At 37.9% G+C, this 13,742-nt stretch overlaps 1 protein-coding gene and 1 long non-coding RNA gene across 2 annotated transcripts; both read left to right on the plus strand.

The window, feature by feature from the left end:
- The first annotated feature begins 2,142 nt into the window (after positions 1 to 2,142).
- Positions 2,143 to 4,351, plus strand: LOC110749261 (uncharacterized). Its single transcript, XR_002525590.2, has 4 exons — positions 2,143 to 3,074; positions 3,219 to 3,449; positions 3,596 to 3,758; positions 3,892 to 4,351. It is a non-coding gene; the product is annotated as an uncharacterized LOC110749261 (long non-coding RNA).
- Positions 4,352 to 10,128: 5,777 nt separating this feature from the next.
- Positions 10,129 to 12,928, plus strand: LOC110749154 (pectinesterase/pectinesterase inhibitor PPE8B). The gene is made up of 3 exons (XM_021949184.2): positions 10,129 to 10,640; positions 11,008 to 11,529; positions 12,149 to 12,928. The coding sequence occupies exons 1-3, from the start codon at positions 10,310 to 10,312 to the stop codon at positions 12,847 to 12,849; spliced, it is 1,554 nt and encodes a 517-aa protein (XP_021804876.1). The 5' UTR covers positions 10,129 to 10,309; the 3' UTR covers positions 12,850 to 12,928.
- The last annotated feature ends 814 nt before the right edge of the window (positions 12,929 to 13,742 follow it).

Below are 13,742 nucleotides of genomic sequence, written 5' to 3' on the forward strand. Positions count from 1 at the left end.
ATGCTCCTTACCATGTTCATAATGGTACGATTTTTCCTCTCGGCCACACCGTTTTGTTGTGGTGAGTAAGCTGCAGTTAATTGCCTGTGTATACCATTCTTCTCACAGAAATGAACAAATTCATTGGAAGTAAATTCTCCACCCCTTTTGTTGCTGTTGGAGATTGGGTTAACAGGTCCACAAATGTCAGAATGCACCAATTCAAGTATTTGTGTGGCTCTCCAATTGCTCTCCTTAGGAAATGGCTCACGATGTTGCTTTCCCACCATACATTCTTCACAAACTTTTGAAGGGACTTGCAGTGGAGGAAGACCTTTCACCATATTTTTTTGTTGGAGTGTTTTGAGACCATTGAAGTTTAGATGTCCAAACCTGTAGTGCCACAACCACGTGTCCTCTTCTGTTGTGGATTTGAAACACATTTGCTTTTCAGTTGCTGATTCAGTTTTCAGTAAAAACATGCGGTTGGAAGTCATATCAGCTTGAATGATCAAACCTTTAACAGGATGATGAATCTGGCAAGAGTTCTTTTGAAACAAAATGACAATTCCTTTCTCTTGCAACTGACCAAGACTGATCAGATTGCTTTTTAACTCAGGAACATAAAATACCTCAGTTATACAGTGCTTCACTCCATTGACTTCAATCCTTATGTTGCCTTTTCCCATGACACGAAGACTGGAGTTGTTTCCAAGCTTCACATTATCCCTGAAAGATTCATCCATTTTCGCAAACAGCTTCTTACTCCCACTCATGTGATTGCTGCATCCAGAATCCAAGTACCAAGTGCTGCCCATTTGATCACCTTCGTCTTCAACATATGCCATCAGCAACATTTCTTCCTCAGTCTCAGCCACATTAGCCTTATACTCCTTCTCCTTCTGAGGACATTCATACTGAAAATGTCCAAGTTCATGACAGTGGTAACACTCCACAGTTGATTTGTCAAATGAACCTTGTCGACCTCTCCCTCTTCCACGACCTCTGAAACTGCCTCGACCTCTTCCTCTTCCTGGTGAATAAGTCTCTTGACTAACCTTTAGAGCTTGCTCTTCCATTTCATGGCAGGTCATCCTTTGTTCATGTACCAGCAGACTACTTTGCAGTTCATCAATTGAAAGGGCATCAATATCTTTTGACTCTTCAATTGAACATACAACATAGTTGTACTTAGGTGTCATAGACCTGAGAATCTTCTCAATCACAGTGACATCTTCCATTTTATCTCCATGTATCCTCATTTTGTTTGCCACAGTCAATGTTCTCGCAAAATAGTCAGTGACTGTTTCTCCATTCTTCATTTGCAACATCTCGAACTCTTTGCGAAGAGCTTGCAGCTGTGCACGTTTAACTCTAGCCGTGCCTTGATACTTTTTCTTCAAGGAATCCCAGATATCCTTTGCCGTATCCTTCTTCAGAATTGTCTCCAAAATTGCTCGATCAATGGCTTGAAACAAGTAATTCTTGGCCTTCAAGTCTTTGAGCTTCTGATCCTCTAAGGTTTTTTGTTGAGCTTCTGTCAACACCGTTCCTCCTGCATATGCTGTGATTCCATTCTCCACGAGACTCCAGTATTCTTTAGATCTCAAAAAATTCTCCATTAACATGCTCCAATGGTCATAGTGACCATCGAAGCGTGGGATTGATGGTTGAACAAAGCTGCTTCCTTCAGTCGACATTGATACTTGCTACGGCAAGAGTTGCTGCTTTCTTTGCTCTTCAGGCCCCAATTTAGTGCTCTGATACCAATTGTTGAAATATCACTTATAATTGAGAGAATGCAGAATAATATATTGAATGGAAAGTGGCTTTTAAATAGCCTTACAGAACATAAAGCAAAAGAACACGATCCCATGACTAACAGTCCCTGATATCAAGGGATCCTCCTAAAGAAAAGTTCAAACCTTATCTACTTCCTTAAAACAAGGTTTATTTCAACTAAAACTAAACAACTTTAACAAATAGTAAATAATAACTTTTCAGTGAGAAGCAATTTTAATTGTGAAGTTTCTCGTGATCTTATTCTTGCTCCAGCACTAGTACTCAAACATCATATTGATTTTGAGGAAATATTGGTGCTTTGTCGGGTTAGTTTCTTGATTTCTTCTACCTTCATCCAAGTGTAAATTCTAATGAGTACATATTCCTCCTGTAATTAAACATTATTTTCACCTTTCTTCAATACAACTGAAAATACCAGTTATGTGCTGGGCTTTTAGCCCCCCATGTTACCCCAAAAAAAAAAAACCAGTTAAAATAGCAGCCCATAAGTGAAACATAGCCTTTCACTAACCCTATCTTCACCTTTTTTTGGACGAACCCTACCCTCAATTATCTCTCATCTCTCCGCCTCCATCACCTCCCATCTCTAAATAAGGTGATCCCAGCAGCAGCTACGAAGAAAAGAAGAAAAATTCAAAGATAACCCTGACGAGTCGAGAAGAAGCCGTCGCCGCCACTGGTTGGGTCGAGAAGAGTAGAGAAGCAGCCACCAGACCCGCCCAAGCGGCCTAGGCGGGAGCCCAAGCGCCGCCTAACTCCCTGGCGCCTACTCCTAACGTTTAGGTTGAACTCGCAGCAGTGTTCTCCCGCCTACCGCCTAGGAGCTTCTTCTTCCATTTTTGTGGTGTGGGGGGTTGAAGAGATAAGAAAACATGAAAAAAGGGCATGAAAGATGAAGAAAAATTAATAAAACAAAAACAAATTTTATTTTTTTTTAAATTTTACTCAACAATCATTTAATATTAATTTGTCCTTACCAGCCCTTAAATGTCCTATGAATCATCGGATTTTTTACTGGCATTGGCCTAATGCATGAAAGCACTCGTGATAATAAGATTAGAACGGAATTGTTTCCGTTCTTGATAGATATGGAGGAGACACAAAGCCAAGGCAGAACTAAGCTGGTGGGTGTTGAGTTTTCTGCATATTTCTAACATAACGCCAACTCACAACAACTAACAATTGCAAGAGTAAATCAGATTATGTCACTCGTTTCTGTATACAAATCAGACTATGTGCTGGAGGAAGCCAAAATGCTTTACAAATTTTAGATGGCGCTGATTATTCTCGTGGTATTTTACAGCAGCACATGTGCTGTTTTATGCTACTTCATCTTTTTTTCCCTAATTTTTTCTGATGACTAAATAAAAATCTTAGTGTTCATTTTATTTTATTCTTCACATCATATAGATCAGATTGACCGGTGTGCTTTTCAGGTTCAATTCCATCATGTTCTGCGGAGGAGATGTTTCTTTGTAGACTCCTACAAAGAGATTCTATAGAAACTAATGGCAATGATGAAATTGCTAAATATGTTGAAGAAGCTCTCACTTTGCGTCGTACATCTACTAGGGAGTTGTTAAAACTCTTGGAACATTCCATTTATTCTCATAGGGAAAAAACAGAGAGGATAGTCCACACTTTGGATGGAAAGATATCTTCTGAAGGTCAGAGGTTCAATTGTAAATTCATTGTTGTGCAAACTAATTTCATACAGTAACTTTTTCATTTTTTAACACTTATTTTTGAAGGAGTAAGTGCATGAGGAATTATGTACTGATTATAGGTTCTTTGTTTTTCTTGTGATTCTCAGATGATATCATCCAGTTACCTAAGATTGACGACGGAGAGGGAGGTTAAAAATCTGCGGGAAGCGATTGATATTCTTCACGTGAAGCAGCTAGAGTATGCTGATGTAATTCGGACTTACCTTAGCAGCCAGTCAACAGATCAGTCTGAAATTAGGCGCATTACAGGTTTCTCAGATGGTTATAGTCACAAGCCTTGGTTTTTTATTTGCATATTTAGTAGGAATGTTAATCCTGCACTTGATTACTGACGGCACATATGTAATTTTTGTTTTTGTTTTTCATTTTTTCCCATTACAAGAAAACAGAGTAAGCTATTTGAGTTAGAGTGATCAAGATTCTAGAATACCCTGCCGTGACAGATATAGCTTCTGGAATATCAGCTTCTGTTGCCATTAATCTGCAGATAGTGGATTCTGAGGCGCATGAAGGAACTTTGTTTTGATCCAAACTCCAAAAGCTAGCTCAAACTTTGGAGCTTTTAAGTTGAATTGAATCCATGGATGCAGCTAGCAAGCTTTTTATGTCTGCCTTTGTTGCTGCTGCTGCTGCTGACTATCTTTGCAGCTTTTGAGTTGTGTTTTTTTTATTTTTTATCATTAGATATCTGTATTAATCTATTGATAATTATATTAGAAAAAGCAGCAGCCAAGGGAACTGACAGAATTGCCATTTGTTATATGCTAATATGCAATGTATGGATGAGTTGGCCACTAATGCAATGGTTGGCAGCAAAGCATGTCATTCTTTCTCATTTCTACCTGCCAGAAAGTAGGAGCAAGATAAATGTTTTTGTACCCAGAAACAATCTTATTATGTTTCAGATTATGTCACTTCTCACTTGTGTTTGTGCAGAAACAGATTAACATTTGCCTCAGTTGTATCTCCAATGAGGTTATAGCTACTACAAAGATATCAAATTCAAAAGTCAACCTTAATGGGAAATATAGGTGCAATCTGTTGCTTCATGTATAGTTATATGTGCTAGTAGTACAAAATGCAAAAGTTTAATCTAAATTCTCTAACTAATTCAAAGTTCCTAGTATTAGACAAGACTGGCTCCAAATAGTGTATGGCCAGAAAGAGACAAACATACAAGTGCAGCCCCATACGTCACTTGCAAACCAACAAAGAAGTGGAGAACATGGGTAGAACTTAGGATCACTTGCAAAGAATTGTCTGATACCATGTTAGATAATCAGTGATCCCATAACTTTAATGTGTTGTGTAAAAGCACTTGTGATAATGCTGGATAATCGTCTGATACCATTTTTTGACTGGCATTGGCCTAATGCATGAAAGCACTTGTGATAATAAGAGTAGAACGGAATTGTTTCTGTTCTTAAAATGGAGGAGACATAAAGCCAAGGCAGAACTAAGCTGGTGGGTGTTAAGCAATGGCGGAGCCACAGTGGGGTCAGTGGGGTCGCACGACCTCTTGGAAGCCATGGAAATAGGCTTAGAGGTCCCTTGGAGCTGGGGGAGAGACCCCTTGGAGTTGCACACCAGGTGCTTGATGTTTTTCCTGAGGAAGAAAGGAGCTGTGCGAGGAAGAAGAAGCTGCTGATTTTTCAAAACATCCTGGGCAAAACGACGTCGTTTTGACCCAGGAATTTTTTTTTTATAAATGGCCTGGCCCAGCAACTTCCCCAAATGTCCAAACCCATTGCTTTCAATCATACAACTTTACCAACGTTTAATATACAGAGGCCCAACAACCCTTTGTATTTCCCATTTCATTGGGCTTTCATGAGAGTGGAGAATGGGCTTTCATGAGACAAAGATTTATGAAAAACATAAAAATACTTAAATAAATGTAATAAAATATCATGTCTATGCTCCATTCAACTCAAACACTCAAATGGACTCCTAAAATCCCCAAATTCTATTATTCTCTACCCTAAGTTCCCAACTAAATCTCCCCCCCAAGCCCTCAACATGGCTGAAAATTTTATTATTTTCCCCCTCCATCTCTAATTTTATAAATTTATTGTTCTTGGTATACTTAAACCTCTGTGTTACATTCTTTTGTTTGATGATAATGCCTAATACAATGATTTATTGGAATGGATGAATATTGATGATTTTGTGTGTGGATGATTTATTGGATTGGATGACTATATATGATTATTTGATTTGTTGGAATTTAGGGTTTATGATTAATTTTGTGATGGACTTCTTGTTTGTTCATTTGTCTTAATAAAATTTGTTTCTTTAAAAAAAAAAAAAGGGTTGATTGTTTGGTTTGATTAATTCATGTGTAGAATTATGGAACGATAAGAGGAAAGTAATAGAAAATTATATTTTAGTGTTATTTTCATATTTGAAAAAATATCGGAACTTTTACACTAAGACCCCTTAGGGTAACAATCCTGGATCCAGTTTTCTGCATATTTCTAACATAAAGCCAACTCACAACAACTAACAATTGCAAGAGTAAATCAGAACAATACAATTAGATCACTCTCAACAAGTCAACAATTATCATAGCATCCACTGTCGAGAGAGAGAGAGTATGCAAAATAGTATAGCCGTACGGCTATACTGTTTTTACACGTGCCGAGCGGGCGCAGGCTCCAGGCGGGTCCCTTTTTATTAAAAATAGTGTAGCCGCACGGCTATACTTAGGTTTTAATTTTATAAAAAAGAGTATAGCCGTGCGGTTTTTATTATAAAAATAGTATAGCCGATGGGCTATACTGTTTTAACACGTGGCTAAACGGGCGCCGGCGCCAGCGCCAGGCGGGTTTTTTTATATTTTATAAATAGTATAGCCGCACGGCTATACTACGGTTTTTATTATAAAATAGTATAGCCGTTGGGCTATACCTTTTTAACACGTGGCTAAACGGGCGCCAGCGCCAGGCGGGTTTTTTTATATTTTATAAATAGTAAAGCCGCTCGGCTATACTACGGTTTTTATTGAAAATAGTATAGCCGCGCGGCTATACTGGTGATACTGTGTTATAGAGTATAGCCGCGCGATATAGCCGAGCGGCTGTACCCTTTACTTTTTAGGGGCGGAGTTTATTAAAGATTTGATTTTGACGATAGTAAATGAACTCCTCGTGATCTCTCAACGACGTCGTGTCGACAACAAGCTCTCTCCCACTCCCAGTCGTACCTGCGGAAATGCTATCAGTCCTTCTAGGCTTTTTTCTTTTGACAGAAAGAGCTCGGAACCTGAGAGCTGTAATGGTGCACTGGGTTTCGTAAAGAGCACCATAACAACGATAAATGGAAAACTCTAACTCTGACGAGCCAGAGAAGAAGAGGCCTCATTTAAACTCACTTTCGCCCACCATGGCTCGTAGCTCCACACCACTTCTCCACCCAGTAACCATAGCGTAATCTCTCTCTCTCTCTCTCTCTCTCTCTCTTAATAACCATGGTACACGATAATAAACCTATACACAGATAAATACTATAATATCATGTAAATGAGTTATGACTGTTTAGCAGTAACGTAACGTGGAAGGCAAGCTAGTGTCATTAAGGAGAACAATAAGAATTTGAGAGTTGGATCTCGGAAGAAGAGTAAGTTTTTAGCAATTTTAAACTATTGATCTGAATTGTCTCTATAAAAAAAAAAATTAAAAAACTTTATGAATCTAGATTGAAGTACGCATGAACTTGCAAAATAAAAGTGCGAACCTTTCGGATATATGGGCTTAGTTTACTATAAAACTTGAAAGCTTTTGGATAATATAAGCACACGTTTTATGGCTAGTTTCTTCCAAAGTCGCTTATCATTCTATTCCAAAAAACGAAACGAAGAATGAATTTGGATTTTATATGTTCGTCTAAATTTTCAAGAATATAAGCCCACTATATGTTTTGGGCCATTAGGATTTCAGCAGCCCAAATCAGATGTATCCATAGCTTGCAAATTTACCCAAATGAAAAAAACAAAAACAAAAACAAAGCTGTCCAGTTCTTTTTAAATAGATTTAGGCTTATGAGAACGAATATGGTTCAACTGCATTCTTAAAGAGAGGAAGGTGGAGATGAATTGCAATTTCAATCACATGTGCAGCTTCAAAGACATTACAAAACCACCTCAAATATGATCCGACAAATCGCATATAAAAGAGAAAGCAAAGATTTTCTAAAAACCAAACCGGCCCAAAAGTCGATTAATTTAGCAGCTCTTGTCTCAGACTGGCCCCCACCCAACCTCCTCTGTGTTTTTCTACCTCATAACTTTAGCCTATTTTAAGATAAAAGAAGAAAGAATCATAGTTGCGTCGAAAAGACGAATCCACAGTTCAATGCAACATGAAAGTTGTAGAAGATGGCTACCTACATTGTGCATGAAATTTTTGATATGACAAGTCTACATTATCTTTTTGGTCACAAAATCAAGGATAGATCGAGAGACGTGATAAAGTTAAAGCATGCATATATACTAAATAATTTTTGTTTCAACAATTTAATAGAGCGTTTCCACATGGTAGAATCTATAGGTTTTTCATGAGTCCGATCTTGAGCTGTCATATAAGCACGAATACCTTAAGATAATATTTTGGTGTAAAAAATATCAAATTCAGGATATTTCGTTGCACGAATTTCCTGAGAAACAATAACAACGTATGTAGGTTCAGTTCAGGGCCATACCAACTACGCTAGAACCCTCACCCATAATATAAACACTGCTACAAATAATGAACATAAAGAAATATAACCAACATTTATTGGGAAAAAAATTAAACACTTTGAATTTACTTGATGCAAAGCATTGATAGTATTGGTCCTTAAACTTCATTAGTGAAGGAGAAATCAGAAAGGAACTTATGGTAATATTTATTAAACAGAAAAGAACGTGCATGTGGGGCTGATGCTGGATCGACAATTAATATTGCCAACAAATCAATATAATGACGTGCATGTAATTATATTAAGATGCATGGCTTAGCTTAATTGTTTACACACAGAGAGTCAGACAATGCAATATACTGTAACCGCGTTTTTATAGATATGGACTGCTTTTCTGAAAATTAAAGCAGTTTGGAGAAAAGTCCAAGCAACCCAAGCTGTAAAAACGCGTTTTTTGCGTCGTCCTGCTTCCCTCTTCTTTAAAGCCATGAGCCATTTCCTTCTTCGAGCCTTTATTGCTTTTTGGAAAAGCAATTAGGTTATTCCTTTTCTCTTTAATTTCGAACATGACACTTTCTTTGCTTCCTTCTATTTCTGATTACAAAACTTGTCGGTTTTATAATCTTAATCCACGTCAGTAATTGCCCATGATATAATAATATTATTTTTGTTTTATAATTCAACATGTCAACATGCATGTATGGTTTCTGGGGTCCACACTTGTTTAGTGGTTGCAATAGGCTTTGCCATTGACTGTGTCTCTGTTCCAGAATCTCATTCAATTTCATATGGTTGATTTGTATTAATATTTTTTTTTTTTTTTTTTTTTTTATTTACTTAGCTAAATGATAATTAATCTTTATTTTGGTGGAGGATATTTTGGATTAAAATTTGATGGATGAGAGTTTGTTTTTCTCTATGAAATATTTTTACTCACCACTTTAACCAATGTGTATTTTCATTACATTTCTTAACACTTGACACGTATTCATTGACATAATCATGGTTTCATAAATTCAAAATAAAGAGTAAACTGTAATTATGCCGATGAACACATATCAAGTGTTGAGAATAATAATAAAAATACACTTTGAGTTAAAAGTAGTGAACAAAAATATTTTCTTTTCTCTGTAACTTGCGTCATAGATGCATGTGCCTTCCTATAGCTTCATTAATTCATCCATAACTCTCGTTATAAATGCCTTCACCACAAATATTCTATTACAATGCTTTTCTTTGTGGGTTCCATGTGACAATGATACTAAAGTAAAAACAAAACAAGACAAAAAAGTTTGAAAAAAGAAAAATTGCTCATATTTGATAATATGGACAATGCATGCTAATTGCTATTGAAAAGCAGAATTCAACTCTCACTTTTTTACAATTTTTTTTTACCTGGATAACAAATTGACTTTACCGGTAACCAGGTGCAGAAATCTAGAGAAATAGAGATGTCTACGTGGCACGCTGACACTGCAATTATGTTAATTAGCATCATTAATTCTCAATTCAATTGGTCTTGGAAAGCGAGCAATGGAGGCTGACGGGACAAATAATGTGCATATGCATGGCCTCTAATTTGAGTCTACGAGACGTTCAAATGGGAGAGGGCCCTTGATATTATTTGTCCATTTGAAAAGTGCTTGTGGTTTGATACCCAAAGAAAAAGACCACTCTTTAGATTAGGTGAATGAAATCCCAACACCGACACATAGGGTTCATCCAAATTTCAAACTGTTTCCATCACGTATTAGTGTCATGCAGCAAAACAATCTAGTTAAAAGCTAACATATGTTTAAATTCGATGAAAAATTTCATTTTTTTTCGACACATTTCATTTTCTAGTTAAATTATTCTACCAATCCAATCTACACGTTTTGGAGCGACAAGAACAACCCTACATAAGTTTTTCTAGTGCGATTTGACTCTGACTCATGCCACATAAACATATCCACCGGCCCTCTTAAATTCCCTCACCTGCCTAGCTAACCTCCCTTCTCAAAATCCCATACCTGCTTGCCTTAAATAGGCTGCTCTCCACTCTCATCATTCTTAGGCACTTCAAGTTTATTGTAGGCCTTAAGGCTTTGATCATTAATAGCTAACTAGTGCCATATTTGCTAATGGCTTCTGATAATCCATTGCATGCTGGGAAGCAGCTGCTTTTGTTAGTCTTATTGTGTGCTTTTTTCAGCAGCAGCTTCATCCCATTTGCTAGCTGCAGCATCACAGATGATTTACAGACAGAGTGTTTGAACGTTCCTGCTTCTGAATTTGCAGGCTCTTTGAAGGACACCATTGATGCTGTGCAACAGGTGGCCTCCATTCTCTCTCAGTTTGCAAATGCTTTTGGAGATTTTCGGCTTTCCAACGCCATTTCCGACTGCCTTGATTTGCTTGACTTCTCTGCTGATGAGTTGAACTGGTCTCTCTCTGCTTCCCAGAATCAGAAGGGTAACTAAATCCTGAACAATCCCAGTCAATTAAGTACTTGAAGTTTCTGCTTTTAGATGTTTTAGTGTTTATGGCATTTTCTGTAGGTGTTGACACGTTGCCACTTATTTTGGAAACTTTGAATTCTGGGTCATGAGGTCACAGGGTGGCTTGAAATCTAAGCTATAAAAAAAATATAGTAGAAGATTTTCCTCTGCAAATTCCAACCTGCTCTGCATGCAAGTCATATATTTAGCTTAAGGCTGTGATTAATCTTGCTTGCTTAAATCATGCACAAAATAAAATTTGGTTACACACACTTATATGATTTTCAGCTGCAAAAGTTAACCAAATTAACAAAGAGGCACAAATTTTGATTTATTTTCAGGCAAAAATAACAGCACTGGGAAGCTAAGTTCTGATCTGAGGACATGGTTGAGCGCTGCACTTGTTAACCAGGACACATGCAGTAATGGGTTTGAAGGCACCAACAGCATTGTCCAAGGGCTGGTCTCAGCTGGCCTTGACCAAGTAACCTCTTTAGTCCAAGAACTTCTTACCCAAGTGCACCCAAATTCTAATCAGCAGGGGCCTAATGGCCAAATCCCTTCATGGGTTAAAACCAAAGATCGAAAACTACTTCAAGCCAATGGGGTCTCTGTTGATGCCATTGTAGCTCAAGATGGCACTGGGAATTTCACAAATGTGACGGATGCCGTGTTAGCAGCACCCGATTATAGCATGAGAAGATATGTTATATACATCAAGAGAGGCACATACAAAGAGAATGTGGAGATTAAGAAGAAAAAATGGAACCTAATGATGATTGGAGATGGTATGGATGCTACTGTAATCTCTGGTAACAGAAGCTTTGTGGATGGCTGGACCACATTTAGATCTGCAACCTTTGGTAAGCAATAAGCATCTGTTTAAATTTTCTTTTACTTTTCCTGTTGCTGGTCCCTGATTTTGTTAGCCACAAAGTACCTTAGAATTAGTTTTGTTTTTCTTTCTCTGCTTTATCTTGTCAACTTTGGCCTGGTTTGCTATTCTAAGACTATTAGAAAAAATCGTACCCTTGAGATCTTAAATGATATCCCAACCAATTCAATTAACCTCAACAAAATGGCAGATGAGAGGTGTGAGAGTGAAGTGCATGGATCCAATACATATTGTAAGCTGCTAGAGCTAGCAAGTCTTATGTCACATGCAAAGGCTCACCTCTTTTTTGGTTGGAGGGGGTCAAGCAGGAAACATATACTTAATTTCTTGAATTCACCTAGCATAGGCTCTCATGTAATAGTCTGATATCAGAAAACATTTTATCATTTTGATATGTACATCTATTTCTGCAATTAATTTTTGTGTGCATTGGTTGTATACAACCTTTGTAGAACCTACATGTATCCGATCCGACAAAGAGGTTATATATAACTGGCGCATATTTTACGTTCTTATACATTCTACACTAATGGTAATTTAGCATTCAACCATTCAAAATTGATCTGTTTTTCTTTGTGTGAATTCAGCTGTTAGTGGCAGAGGGTTCATAGCAAGAGACATAACATTTGAGAACACAGCAGGGCCAGAGAAGCACCAAGCAGTGGCACTAAGATCAGATTCTGACCTATCAGTTTTTTACAGATGCAACATAAGGGGCTACCAAGACACACTCTACACACACACAATGCGCCAATTCTACAGAGACTGCAAAATCAGTGGCACTGTTGACTTCATATTTGGTGATGCCACAGTTGTGTTCCAAAACTGCCAAATCCTAGCCAAAAAAGGCCTCCCAAACCAAAAGAACAGCATCACAGCCCAAGGCCGCAAGGACCCAAATGAGCCAACAGGAATTTCAATCCAATTCTGCAACATAACTGCAGATTCAGACTTGGAAGCTGCCTCAGTCAACTCCACACCCACATATCTTGGTAGGCCATGGAAGCTATATTCAAGAACTGTAATTATGCAGTCTTTCTTGAGCAATGTCGTAAGGCCCGAAGGGTGGCTTGAGTGGAATGGTGACTTTGCTTTGAATTCATTGTTTTATGGAGAGTACATGAATTATGGACCCGGGGCGGGTCTCGGTAACCGGGTCAAGTGGCCCGGCTATCAAGCGTTCAACGAGTCTACTCAGGCCAAGAACTATACTGTGGCCCAGTTTATTGAAGGCAACCTGTGGTTGCCCTCTACTGGTGTCAAATATACTGCGGAATTTGGGGTTTAAGGATTTAAGCAGTTAATGTGTAATTTCACCTCTTGTACCTAATCATATCTTCTTCTTAAATCAAATTTTTTTGGCTAAATTCTGTGATAAGTATGTTATTTGTGTGCCATGGTGATGAATGTAGGAGCTTGCAAAATGAATTCATCTTAGTATGTAACAAAATATGAGGAGAAAAACCACCATTTCTGAAAAAACTGGTCTAAAAAGAAATGAAAAAAAAGAAAAAAGAAAAAAGAATCCCTTCCATAGGTTATAGTTCTTAGCATAACCAGGTAGTTGTTGGCGATGCTAAGATAAGTCGGTCAAGTGGGATATAAACAAGACAGGTCTCTGTAGATAAAGAAGTCTAAAAAATTGTTGAGAAAAGAATCTGGGCATGTTAGATATTGGCAGATATCAGGACAAATAAATAATACAAGCTTATAATTGTCTTTGTCCCCCGTGATTTTTCCCCAGACAAAGGTCAAGTTGCAAGAGTGTGGTGTGTATTAATTTATAGTAAGGCAACATATTACCTGTTAATAAATCATCTAATGCTTTTGCTAAGTCTCTCTATCAAAGTTGTGAACGTTTCCATCAAGTTGTAATCCCTTCTGCTTGTGTTTTAGTATGGAAAACCTGGCATTCACGGAAGTCCAAGTTACATATCCCCACACAAATTCACAACACGAGCAATGCTTGAGTAAGTTGCCCCCGTGCGAGTGGACGACTCTCAACTATTCGTCAATACATGTAACGCGTGGATGACTCCCGGCCATTGATGCATCTTGTCTGCTCATAGGGCAACTGTCCCTAGCAAAATCCTTCACCTCAATTTCTATCCTATAGAGTACTAGACACTCATATCAAACTCTTATTTTGGAATTTGTGAGTGAGACTTTTGCTTGAGCTTT

This window comes from Prunus avium, chromosome 7, assembly GCF_965620075.1.
Source record: "Prunus avium chromosome 7, drPruAviu1.hap1.1, whole genome shotgun sequence".
NCBI classification, from domain to species: Eukaryota; Viridiplantae; Streptophyta; class Magnoliopsida; order Rosales; family Rosaceae; genus Prunus; species Prunus avium.